Source organism: Tripterygium wilfordii, chromosome 7 (assembly GCF_013401445.1).
Source record: "Tripterygium wilfordii isolate XIE 37 chromosome 7, ASM1340144v1, whole genome shotgun sequence".
Taxonomy (NCBI): Eukaryota; Viridiplantae; Streptophyta; class Magnoliopsida; order Celastrales; family Celastraceae; genus Tripterygium; species Tripterygium wilfordii.
Window position 1 is genome coordinate 3801423 of NC_052238.1, and position 13553 is coordinate 3814975.

The 13553-nt window shown below is 36.9% G+C and overlaps 1 protein-coding gene across 1 annotated transcript; it reads left to right on the forward strand.

Annotated features, from left to right (window-relative positions):
- Positions 1–1618: 1618 nt before the first annotated feature.
- On the forward strand, positions 1619–1897 carry LOC120002480 (auxin-responsive protein SAUR32-like). The gene has a single exon (XM_038851252.1). The coding sequence runs from the start codon at positions 1619–1621 to the stop codon at positions 1895–1897; it is 279 nt and encodes a 92-aa protein (XP_038707180.1).
- Positions 1898–13553: the final 11656 nt, after the last annotated feature.

The window sequence follows — 13553 nt, forward strand, 5'->3', positions numbered from 1 at the left end:
CAAAGATCAATTAACCATAACTCTCCCATGCACATTCCTAATTTAACCCAAAACCCCATCATCAATACACATAATTAATAGCTATGCAATGAAAAACTCAATTAATTAAGGAAATCATGCAATGGGTTTAACAATTCTCAATCGAACACATTAGATGCAATCCCTAGACTAGACAATCCAAGAATACAAGCAAATATGTCATTCCCATAGATCCAATCACACAACTATCACGAAATTAAAAGAGAGAAATCGAAGCTACGATTCTTTGAGCATACCTTAAGTAATCGAAACCGAGCACCCACCGTTTGGGACTAGAAACTAGAAAGAGAACTTAGCCACTCATCATAATGGACATAAACATCAATTTTATAGATGAAAATCAATGTCTACACACGAAATCACAAGAAACCAAGAAAAACTTAGAGAGAGAAATAGAGAGAAACAATGGAGGCAAGAAGTTGGAGGAGATGAATTGTGTGGAAGCCAACCAAATCTTGGGGTTTTCTTCTCTTTTTACAATAGAAAATACCTAACTACCCTTATAAAATCGTTTCCCATTGGTTACATACATGATTTACCCCAAATGCCCTTGAAATTTCGGTGCAGAAAATTGCAGATTCGCCGTAGGTGTCCGGACGGGTGTCCGGATGCTTCATGCCTCCAACTTTGTCCGAACAAGGTCTGATTCCAAGCTCTTGTGATTTCCACCATTGGATCTTTTTCCATCTTCAAATCTCGACCTTCAATTACATGTGCAAATCTTGGCATGTGCACTTGCAGCCATCTTTGACCATTTGATTAAACTTGCACCAAATCTTGACCTTGGTATCTCCAACAATTTTGTCATCTTTGACCATTTGATCAAACTTGCACCAAATCTTGGCATTGGTATCTCCAACAATTTCCTTTTAAATGTGTAGCAACTTGCAGCCATCTTTGACTCCAAAAATCAAGTAAGATCTTCTTTTAAGTCAAAAATTGCAAGCAAGAATGTTGTCTTATGCACAACCATTGGATTCACCTTTAAATGATCATCTTAACCCTTCAAGTCTTGTTGTAATCTAATCCATTCATAATTCAAAACAATTCAATCTCGGCCATAGATTAGTGTACCGTTGGAGCTTGTAGTCTTCAAGAATGTCTTCATAATCTAAGTCCCGACACCTCACAGCAAAAAGTGCCCAAAAAGTGCTCCAACTTGCCCAATTCAGTCATTTAAGCCCGATTTCCTGCAGAACCAACGGGAAACATGTATAAGGGTAAAATTACTTTATTTAAACACAAATGAATTACTATAAGCACTAGAACCTCCTAATTAGATAGTATTAGGACCTCAAAATAGAGGTCCGGTCAGGGCTCCAATGTGCTTTGTGACTCACTATTTAGGATAACTAATTATAAGTTATAACAGCACACTAGCATTGAGAAATGCCAGAGCATGAGGAGTGGATTGGATTGGTGGTCCAAATTTAGAATTAGTTTAGTTGTCTGATGGACATGTTGGGTTGAAGAATTATCGATTACCAAAAGAAAGAGAAAGAGATGGGAGTGTCTCACTCCTATATATATAACACTCATTGGGTTTGTAACTTGTCATTAGCTAGTTGAGGAGAAGGAAATGAAGGTCAAGAAGGGATGGCTAGCCATTGAAGTGGGTTTGGAGGGAGAAGAGTGTGGGTTTCAGAGATTTGTGATTCCAATTTCATACTTGTACCATCCTCTATTCAAGCCTCTCTTGGATAGAGCTCATGAGGTTTATGGGTACCACACCAATGGTCCGTTAAGGCTACCGTGTCCGGTGGACGATTTTCTTCATCTCCGGTGGCGGATTGAGAAGGAGCCCGGCCGCCACAACCGCCACCACCTCCATAGTTCCTTGTCCTTCCACTCTTGTTGATGACATGTTCATTTTAATTTGTTGAGAGAGTGATTACATTTTTTTCTATTTCTCTCTCAAGCTAGATTCGACTTTCTATGTATTAACACAATCAGTTCAATACGAGAAGTCACAATTTCAACTCTACCCTCCCTAGTCTCATTTTTATTTATGCTATATATAGAAATATATAATTTGGACGTAATTAAGACAATTAATTCGTCATAATTAATTTCTTTTGTATTTGCTGGCTCACCCACCACCCACTAGAATTGCACTTTCTGTCACTGTGGTGGTGGAACCTCCTCCACCTCTGCCGTATGAGTTGCCCCATTAGGCACTACTAGTGATCAACAACTGAAAACTTTTGACAGTGAAATCCAATTATGCAAACAACATCTCAAGAATATAATTATTAGGATAAATTAAATTAAATTAAATTATTTTCTTCCCAATTTTGAATTGCACAAAAACAAAGAAAACCCAACTTACTTAGTAATTCTGGAAATATAAATTGAAAAGAAAACAAATGTTCTCGGAAGGGGAATTGTATAAGACTTTCCGTCAATAATCAAGCACTAAAAACACCGATGACCGGTGAAGTTACAAAAACGGAGCAAAAATCCCATACAACTCTAAATTCGCTCTCAACTACAAGAGTGAAAGGACAAAGGGAGAGGAAGCTGGTGGTGGTGTTGGGCGTGACGTCGGCGATCGGATTCCTTCTCGATCCGCCACCGGAGATGAAGAAAATCGTCGACTGAACAAGGGAGCCTTAACGGGCCATCGGCGTGATACCCATAAACCTCATAAGCTCTATCCAAAAGAGTCTTGAAAATTGGATGGTATAGATATGAAATTGGAATCACAAACCTTTGAAACTCACAATCCTCTTCTTCTTCTTCTAATCCAACCTCAACCGCTAGCCATCCCTTCTTTACTTTGTTCTTCTTCTCCTCCTGCATCTTTGCTCTTCTTTCTGAGAATAAGCCACTCAAACAAGAGGATGACTCACAAGGAAACGAATAAACACGTATATTTATATACATGGTGAAGATGCCTTCTTTTTCTTTTTTTAAATAAAAAATTATTTTATTGGTATACATATTCTAGTGTATTTAAATTTGGTACGGTATACGGAATCAGACAGCCCAGCCACTTTTTTTTTTTCATAACCACCATAAGACTCGATCATTTGGACCAAGTCCTATATTGTAAACCTCAAGGGGAGAGTTCAGTTATCCCCGCCAAACCTCCAGACAAATCACTTGTCGGTTCTAAAGGCCCAAGACCCAGTAGGCTAGTAAGTCACACATGTCCAAGCGTCCACAACTCATTAATGTAAATGTTTCGACTCGAACCTGTGGTGGACGGATATTCCGTTAGTCCTCAAACCACTGGACCAAACAAGTGGAGATAGACAATCCGGTCACCTAGTCACGCCTTTACTTTCGAGGTAACTCTTGTGTATGCTAGATCGAGACGCTATTGAAGCTCATATCAATGTATACCAACAAAAAAACACTCGAGCCACTAGTTGAATTAGTAAAGATGATGTATATCATTCTGGTGATCAGCGTTCGAATCCTCCTTTCTGTTTCATAATCAATAATCAAAACTTGGATCAATCGTACAAAGACAAAAAATAAAAACTTGGATCGACTAGTACGAACAAGCCAATACACCTTCCGTACAGCTAATCTGCATAGTTTTCTATAATTTTATTTTTTCAGTGTGCCTCGTTTATTTATTTTGTTATTTTCACATTGAAATAGAATTTTTAACATATATGTTTAATTCAATCAATTATCAACCGAATCAACGGTTGTTGATATATTAGGACAAATTTAAAAGCTTCGAAAATTACGTAGGCTTAGCTATGTGACGGTTGTACAATTTGTACTCTTTTTCTCAACTTTATTTGGCATTAATGTTTCTGTCGTCCTTCATTACCTGTCAATTGCTGATGTCCGGAGTTAATAGTGGGCAACTGGGCATGCTGGAATCGTGACCATGTACAGACGGCAGCATCTCCTGGATTTCTCTGAACCGTCCGATTAATTAAGTTAACACAAAATAAGGGATCACAGTTGTACCCTCAGTCATCATCCACACGGATGTCAGCTTTTGGGATAATGAATTAATGAAGTTATAATCACTAGTAGTGATAATCTTTTCTAATTAGAAAAAAAAAAAATTAAGCGCAAATAAGAATAAGAGGGACCTTCTAGTAGTAGCTAGTGTCAAGACTCAATTCTCATATCATATCGATCTGACATGATTAAAGCTGAGTGATTTATAAACAAAATTCAACTACTTTCACATTGAAGAAGCATATAAATACAATTTTGAGGGTAAAATTAAATTGATGTACAATAAACCGGAGCCCAAAGATAACAAATTTTCTTGTGACGTTAGTGTGTTCGTTGCGTCACTCTAAGCTTCTAAAGATACGGGCACAAATACTAATGACGAAAACCCATGAAGATTAAATCCATTCGGGCTGATGGCCCAGAGAATTTCAACCGCTAGCGAGAGTCACACACACGAATTAAATATGAAGTTGGTGGTCTAGTCAAAGTGATCGAGCTAGGTTTACCTTCAACCATCACTGTTTGTCGTACGTAGTGGATCCTTTTGGCCAGCTTTTGAATTTATACATTGAACTCTGGTTATACAATTTTTCACTAATATATTCCTGTAATTAATAGTGATGTCTTATTTTATTGTTTCATCGTATTTTGGTGAATGTTTCTCTAGAAGGTGGAAGAAAGTTTCAGTCCCAGTGATCTATTATATAGTGGAGTAAGGTCTTTTTCTGAAAGGCCCTGTTGGGCGGGTAAAGCCGGTGGGACATATATATATACCCAACAATTGTACCCCCCATAGCCACGTCCGCAAAGTTGAATCTGTGAAGAGATTGATTCCATGAATTGACATTGTACATTTGCATTGTGTGTATATATATATACCAAAGATACTGAGTTTAACCATATAATATATACCATATGTATGCGTAATTGCGTATTTGTCTGTGTTGCAAACCTGTCAATATTGGTCGGTAGTGCATCCCGCACTCTCTTGTTACAATAAAATGAAATGGCGATCGTAGCTCGACTGACTGAGTCATATGTATCTTGCACTCTTAAAGGAGATTCGAGCTCTCTGGAGTTATTCTTCTCATACATATCTTTCTCACTCTCCTTATTTATTTGTGCTTGCGGGTTAGATCTATATCCAAATTCATCACAACAACACAAAGAAATATTCCTCATTTTTAGTAATATGCATCTTTTTTTTTCTGTTCAATATGAGACTTCAAAAATTTTTTCATTGAATTTTAGAAAGCACACTTAATAGGTTAATTAAAATAAAAAATAAAATAGTTAATTACATTAATAAATATATATTATTTTATATTTAATTGAAAAGACACCAACATATATATGCATATAATATTATTGTTATTGAGTCAACTATATTTATTCCAAAGTACATATTCCATTTTGGGTGATCCCTATCTTTAGAGATTTTAATGATTAGACCTCAAGAAGTTTTGTGGCCATTGGGTTGCTATGCATGGACAACCACAATCAACAAGACGAGTGGCTTATTCCATTCAATGCCGATTTTGAAAGTATCAAAGAAAACTATATATAATATATACGTTGAGATATACTCGGAATAGTGGACTAGAAATTGTGCTTGTAGTGGTTGGTCCGCAACCAAAAAGAGATGCAGAGTATGGTATCTTACACCATGTTCTAATGTGTATCGGTTCCACGTACCCAACATATTCCTATCTCCCCCGGTATTATTCCCTTCCCTTGTTATGGGAATGAACCAAAGTTGGGATTTTTTTTTTCTTTTTAATTATAAAAGGATTGTGCAATTACATAATAATCTCATCTCATATATATATATATGCATGGTCACTGACCACAAACTATTGGCTTAATTTGTAGGGCTATTAAAAAATTACACGAATAATCGAACCGACTGTTTACACCACTAATAAGATATTCAAGTTCGATTCACCATTTCAAGATGTATTTTTGGAGAGTGTGGAGCGGTCAAAATGTATAAGTGATCGTTTAGTAATTAAGTGATCAATGCAGGATGGTTCGCTTCCAACCTCACAAAATGTGGACCCACCATGCACACTTTACGTGAGGTGTTTTGAACCTTATGACAAGTCAACCAAAGCGGACCCTTTGGTTGACTAATCGTGTGCTTAATGTTTTTGTTTTTTTTTTTTCTCTCTACACCATAAGTATTTCAAAGACAAGTGTTAATGCCAGTGGTGGCCACTCGTTTAATTGGTCTCTTTATCTTTTCCCCAACTCAAGTGTTGTGTGGAGAATCTTGCACGTGGCACTGTGGCAGTGTACTTCCAATAGTCATGGAATTAAGGAGAAAAAACAATTTGTTGGAATATATAAGAATTAATGTTGTCACGTTGACTTCACACACACACATACACATATTGTATGGTAGGTAATGTATGGTGCCACGTGGTTTTGGGGTCAATAAAATTGAATACATTCCATTTTGGATGATCCTGAATTAAGTATCTCTATTGATTGGAACCGTAAAATGTTTGTAGCCATTCGATGTAACCGACCATCATCAAGACAAGACAAGTGACTTTCATAGTTTCATATTTGACTTTGCCTCATATCAATTTCATGGTACAATCAAAACCACTTCGTCATTGCTTGGTTGTTAATCTTTTTAAGGTCAAATCGTATAAAATCATAAGGTTATGAGTTCGATTCTCATTAATAACAATACCCTTGTGACCACGTATTGGGCTTTGACCCTACTCACGTTGTCTCCAAGTAGGAAACTTTTGTATACACAGGCTTGACAGCATGAGTTTAAACTCATATCGGATGTACAAAATACAAACTTATAATTGTATGATGTTGTTCTCAATTATAAAAAAAAAATCATAGTCATAATTTGATGATAACACTTGCTATATATATCTATATATAAGTTGATTTTATATTTAAAAAAAAAAAGATGGTCAACATAAGCAGAGGAAAAAATAATTATGGACTCAACATCCAATTCGATCAAACTTACCTAACCCACTTCATCAGCTGTTACACATATCTAACACCTACACTAAAAAAGAAAAAAGAGAGCTAAAAGAAGTATGGCAGGGAGGGACCATGGACATCCGAATCTCTAGCAATATCTCCAATGGTCCAACCCCTTTACTGATTGCATCAAAAAAGAGAAAGTAAGATAAGATTGACATTTCGACACGGCCATAGGATGAGAGTGATGGACATAAGAGCAGTACAATATAATGCCACCGGCTTTACCACCCCAATTTCATACTCAATCCTCAAGAAAACGACCTTGCAAAGGACTCCACTGTATATGCCCAAGCCGGACCCCAAACTTCTTCCATTACTTTCTCTAACTTCACGTGTTAAATCTTCAACTATCGTGTCTAGGTATGTAAGACCAAGAAAGATATATATATATATGTATATGTATATGTATATGTGTGTGTATGTATATATGTATCATTTTTTTTGATAGAATGATTGGATTTTATTGATAAGCAGGGTATAAAAGCAATACAACCAAGTATAACAGAACCCTAAAACACCAAAGTAATCAATCTAACCAAGTTACAAACATGTCACTCCTCATAACCCCCTGTTTTGCAAGAATATCAGTTATAGAATTAGTCTCTCTCCACACATGATTGTAAGTAATGGAAGAGAGTTGTAAGGAGAGATTTGTAATAGCATTAAAATCCTGAGCTTTAGACCAAGGTGTATCAATTTCTTTTTGTAGCCAATTCACAACATTAAGAGAATCCGATTCAACCATGATAGATGTATCATATTGTTTTTATTATTTCACTATTTGAATATGAATCTTATAATTTTGTAACTTGCTAGATGTTCTCATGGTTAAAAAAATTGGAGTACGTACAGATTAATTAAGGTCCTAATCAATCGAGAAGATAGATAGAGATTTACGATGTCCTAATCAACGCAATTATTAATTTAATCGGCATGCATAGGACATCCGTACAGTGTCAATGACTAATTATAAGAATAATACAACTTGATGGAGATGGGCTATTTTTTTTATTAATCTATGGTAGGTACCTCTTTTTGTGCAAATCACACCTTAATTAAACGGTTAAGATTTGATTCAAACATTGCCTTTTTGAGAAATCCAAAGGGTAGGTGCTTGTCTTTGTGTACATGGCGATGATGCATATATAATGCCACCATTAAAATTTTAAGAACTTTGAATTGAATAATACACATAAGCAATGTTGACAGGCAATAACACAAAATTATTATAAAAAAAGAAGATAAGATGATAATATAATGTCAAAGTTGTGTGTCCAAACTCCATTGTCGACTGTAATCAATTATCAAAGATGGAGTCTTTTTTGTGTTCTTTTCATTATGGCATGCATCGGATGTGCCAGAGACTTAAACCCAAAACCCCAAGACGATCCCAACTACTACAAAACACACGTTAATTATAATAAATTTAGGTAAACAAATTATTATCTAAATATTAATTATAATGAAAAAAGGATTTTGTAATTGGTGGTAACTATATATATAATTGTTTGTCGTACAGTGGAGTTGGTTTCAGTTGGATTGTTTGACTTGCAACAATAACGTCTCAATCTAGAACTAAAAGAGTAGTTATAAGGGCACCACTCGATAGCACATGAAAGAAGTCATTGTACTAATTTTTTGCAGTTTGATGGAGTTACAGATGTCCCGTCTGTTTATCGATATCAAGTCCACACAATTTTTTAAATTTTTATAGACAGACTGAACATTTGTAATTAATCCTATAGTTATGCCCTCGTTCCCTGAATGACCATCATCATCCATCCGTATTAGAAGAATTAATAAACAAGTATTAGTAGAAGCCCAAAATCCCACCACGGATTCCGTATACTGTACGAATTGACACTCCTACACACCACGAAAAGGCAAGAACCCCTATAAATATACTCCTCCCCACTCTCATTATTCTCACAAAACTAATACACAAAAGAAATTAGGATTCCCACCATGCAGGACGACAACAAGAAGAGCAAAGTAAAGAAGGGATGGCTTGCGGTCGAGGTTGGATTAGAGGAAGAGGAAGATTACTGTGGGTTTCAGAGATTTGTGATTCCAATCTCATATCTATACCATCCACTTTTCAAGACTCTGTTGGATCGAGCTCGAGAGGTTTACGGGTATCACGCGGATGGTCCGTTGAGGCTGCCTTGTTCGGTCGACGAGTTTCTTCATCTCCGGTGGCGGATCGAGAAGGAGTCCGTGTTGGTTTTTTTTTTTATTTTCTTATGTTGGGTTTACATATTAAATGACAACTGTATTATGGGCTATCTAATTCTATAGGGCCGAATAAGTGATCTATTAATTGGGCTCTAGAGATATCTATTGGGTATGGGCTATAATGTGTAGAAACCTAATACTAATTAGATTAGGGTTTGATGGGATTCTAGTCTAAATTAGTATATAAAGGTCAAGCCAAGGGTTGTGGTCCCCAAGCCAAATCACAAACGTCACTTGCGTCTTCTCCTCTTCTCCCATTCAAGAGTGAGAGTTCTTTGTGTTTTCAAGAACATAAGGTGATTTGTCTGTGGAAGACTCCATCCTTCTTTGTTTTGGAAACATGGATTCAGGTTTGTCTTCTCAACATGTATTCTTGATGATACAACATGATCCTTATTATATATAAATAGTCTAACAATTGGTATCGGAGCAGGTTATGTTGTATTATTGAGTGATATTTTTCAATTTTTTTTTTTTGATGATCTATGATTATGTGCATGGATTTAGAAGTCTGATATTTCAGAATAAATTGATTGAGATTATATGTTGCCAAAGTAACCTCTATGATGTAGATTAGTTTATTTTTTGGAATATTTAGATGTGTGTGTCAGTGTTCATGCGGATGATAATCGGCCCAAAGGAAGGTTGTTGTTTGGCCGAATAATAGACATGCCTGTGGTAATAAATATCAGACAACTATTAGGATTTCCATGTGAATAATGAGTCGGTCCAAAGAAAGGCTTGTTAGTTGACAGGACTGGTTGTTAATATTTGATTACTGCACTAAGAATACCACTTGCAATTGATATTTCTGTCCAAAGACTAAATGTCAATGTTGTGCTAGGTATTTTTTGAATTGTTTAATCATGTCAATGAATTTATTTGATTACTTATTCATGTACTGTGACATGATTGTGAGCTTGCTATTTTGTCTTGTTCTCAATTCAGTTAACACTTCCGCATCAACAATATCTGCCAATATCAATTCCATTCCTGTGCTTAATGGCACAAATTTTAAGAATTGGAAAGAGAACGTTATGATTGTTCTTGGTTGCATGGATCTTGACCTTGCGCTTCGGGAAGAACAACCTACACCTCTCAGTGAAAATAGTTCCACTGAAGACAAAGTGAACATGGAGAGGTGGAACCGTTCTAATCGTATGAGTCTTATGATCATGAAACGTTCCATTCCGGAAGCTTTTCGGGGCTCTATGTCCGAAGAAGAAATTGCTAAGAAGTTCCTTGGGGAAATTGAACAACGTTTTGTGAAAAACGAGAAGGCTGAAACAAGTACCCTTTTGGCTAACCTTGTTTCAATGAAGTATAAAGGTGAAGGGAACATAAGGGAGTACATCATGGAGATGTCCAATCTCTCTTCCAAACTAAAGGCACTAAAGTTAGAGCTGTCGGAAGACTTGCTTGTGCATTTGGTTCTTATCTCGCTTCCTGCGCAATATAGTCAATTCAAAGTGAGTTACAACACCCAAAAGGATAAGTGGACTCTTAATGAGCTCATATCTCACTGTGTGCAAGAAGAAGATAGGATTAAACGAGAGAGGGCTGAAAGTGCTCACTTAGCAACTACCTTTAAGGACAACAAAAGGAAAAGGGGAAAAGAAGCTGCAGCTGGGACATCTGAACATAGGGGGCAAAAGAAACAGGATAAGGAGTTTACTTGTTTCTTTTGCAAGAAATCTGGACACATGAAGAAAGAATGTCCCAAGTATGCCAACTGGCGTGTCAAGAAAGGTATGCTTCTCACTTTAGTTTGTTCTGAAGTTAATTTAGCTTCTGTGCCTACACACACTTGGTGGGTGGATTCTGGTGCCACTACTCACATAAGTGTGTCTATGCAGGGTTGCCTGTGGAGCCGAAAGCCAAGTGATGCTGAAAGATTCATCTATGTGGGTGATGGCAAAACAGTTGAAGTAGAGGCTATTGGAACTTTTAGGTTATCATTGAAGACTAGCTATCTTTTGAATTTAGAAGAGACTTTTGTAGTACCGTCATTTAGACGGAATTTGGTTTCAGTTTCTGTTTTGGACAAATTAGGCTATCTTTGTTCTTTTGGAAACAATAAATTTAGTCTCTTTCAAAATTCAAATCTTATTGCTACTGGTTCTTTATCTTTGTCTGATAACCTATATTTGTTGGATACTGTTGCCTCATTCAATGAAACCTTGCATATAAGTTCGCATGGTACAAAACGAAAATTAACTGACAGGGATTCCGCCTCTTTATGGCACAAGCGTTTGGGCCACATCTCTAAACAGAGAATTCAAAGACTTGTGTCTGACGGGATTCTTGATCCTCTTAATTTGACAGATTTCCAAGTCTGTATTGAGTGTATTAAGGGGAAACAAACAAACATTAGGAGATTGGGTGCGAATAGATGTTCGGATGTATTAGAACTGATTCATACTGATATATGTGGGCCATTTCCTACAGCTTCTTGGAATGGTCAGCAGTATTTTATTACGTTCATAGATGACTATTCGAGATACGGGTATCTATATCTAATTCATGAGAAGTCTCAATCCCTGGATGTGTTTAAGGTTTTTAAAGCCGAAGTTGAAAATCAACTTAACAAGAAAATTAAAGCAGTCAAATCTGATCGTGGTGGTGAATACTATGGTAGATTTGATGGATCAGGTGAACAACGTCCAGGACCTTTTGCAAAATTCCTAGAGGAATGCGGTATCGTCCCGCAATACACAATGCCAGGCAAACCTAGCATGAATGGTGTTGCTGAAAGACGAAACAGAACGCTTAAGGACATGGTAAGAAGCATGATTAGTCATTCTTCCTTGCCAGAATCCCTCTGGGGAGAAGCTCTAAAGACTGCAGTGTATATCCTCAACAGAGTTCCAAGCAAAGCGGTAGCAAAAACTCCTTATGAATTGTGGACAGGAAAGAAACCTAGTATTAGGCACCTACACATTTGGGGTTGTCCAGCCGAGGCTAGGCCTTACAAGCCTAATGAAAGGAAACTGGACTCAAGAACTACAAGCTGCTACTTTGTAGGGTACTCCGAACGGTCAAGGGGTTTCAAATTTTATGATCCCACTACTAGAACTTTTTTTGAGACTGGAAATGCAAGATTTCTTGAGGAGGTTGAGTTTGGTGAGGGAGATAAAGTTAAAGACATTGTCTTTGAAGAGGACTTTATTACTCTTCCTATTGCTGTTGATAATGTTCAGGCTATTATTCCTGACATTGTCATAAATGCAAATCTGGAATATCAAGACAATGTCGAAGAGCTCCCTGTACAAAATGAAGAAATTGCACCTGAAGTGCAAACTCAACAACCTCAGGCAGATGTGCCATTGAGAAGATCCACAAGAGAAAGGAAAAATGCGATTCCGGATGATTACATCGTATTCCTCCAAGAGCATGAGTTTGACATAGGGGTAGTGGAAGATGATCCAATCAATTTCCACCAAGTCAAACAAAGTTCTAACTCTCAAAAGTGGATTGATGCCATGAACGATGAGATGAAATCTATGAAAGACAATGACGTTTGGGATCTCATTGAGTTGCCTGCAGGTGCGAAGCCCATTGGTTGTAAGTGGGTCTTCAAAACCAAAAGGGATTCAAAGGGCAAAATTGAGAAATATAAAGCGCGTCTTGTTGCTAAGGGATTTACTCAAAAGGAAGGCATTGACTATAAAGAGACTTTCTCTCCAGTTTCTTCAAAAGACTCTTTTAGGACTATAATGGCACTTGTGGCTCATTATGATTTAGAGCTACATCAGATGGATGTAAAGACTGCGTTTCTAAATGGAGACATTAAAGAGACAATTTATATGGTACAACCAGAAAACTTTGTATTCAGTGATTCAAAGGACATGGTTTGTAAATTAAAGAAATCCATTTATGGTCTCAAACAGGCTTCTCGTCAATGGTACCACAAGTTTCATCAAACAATTATCTCTTTTGGTTTTGAGGTAAATAAGGTTGAAGATTGTGTGTATCACAAGTTTAGTGGGAGTAAGCTTATTTTTCTGGTTTTGTATGTCGATGATATACTGCTTGCTAGCAGTGATATAGGCTTATTGCACGAAACCAAGAGATTTCTGACTAAGAATTTTGAGATGAAAGATCTTGGTGACGCCTCTTTTGTGTTAGGAATACAAATATATCGAGATCGCTCTCGCGGTATTCTTGGGTTATCACAAAAGAGCTATATCGAAAGAGTTCTTAATAGATTCGACATGAAATTTTGTGCACCAGGAGATAACCCTATTGCTAAAGGAGATAAACTTAGTCTCAAACAATGCCCTAAGAATGATTTGGAACATGAAGAAATGCAAAAGATTCCTTATGCGTCA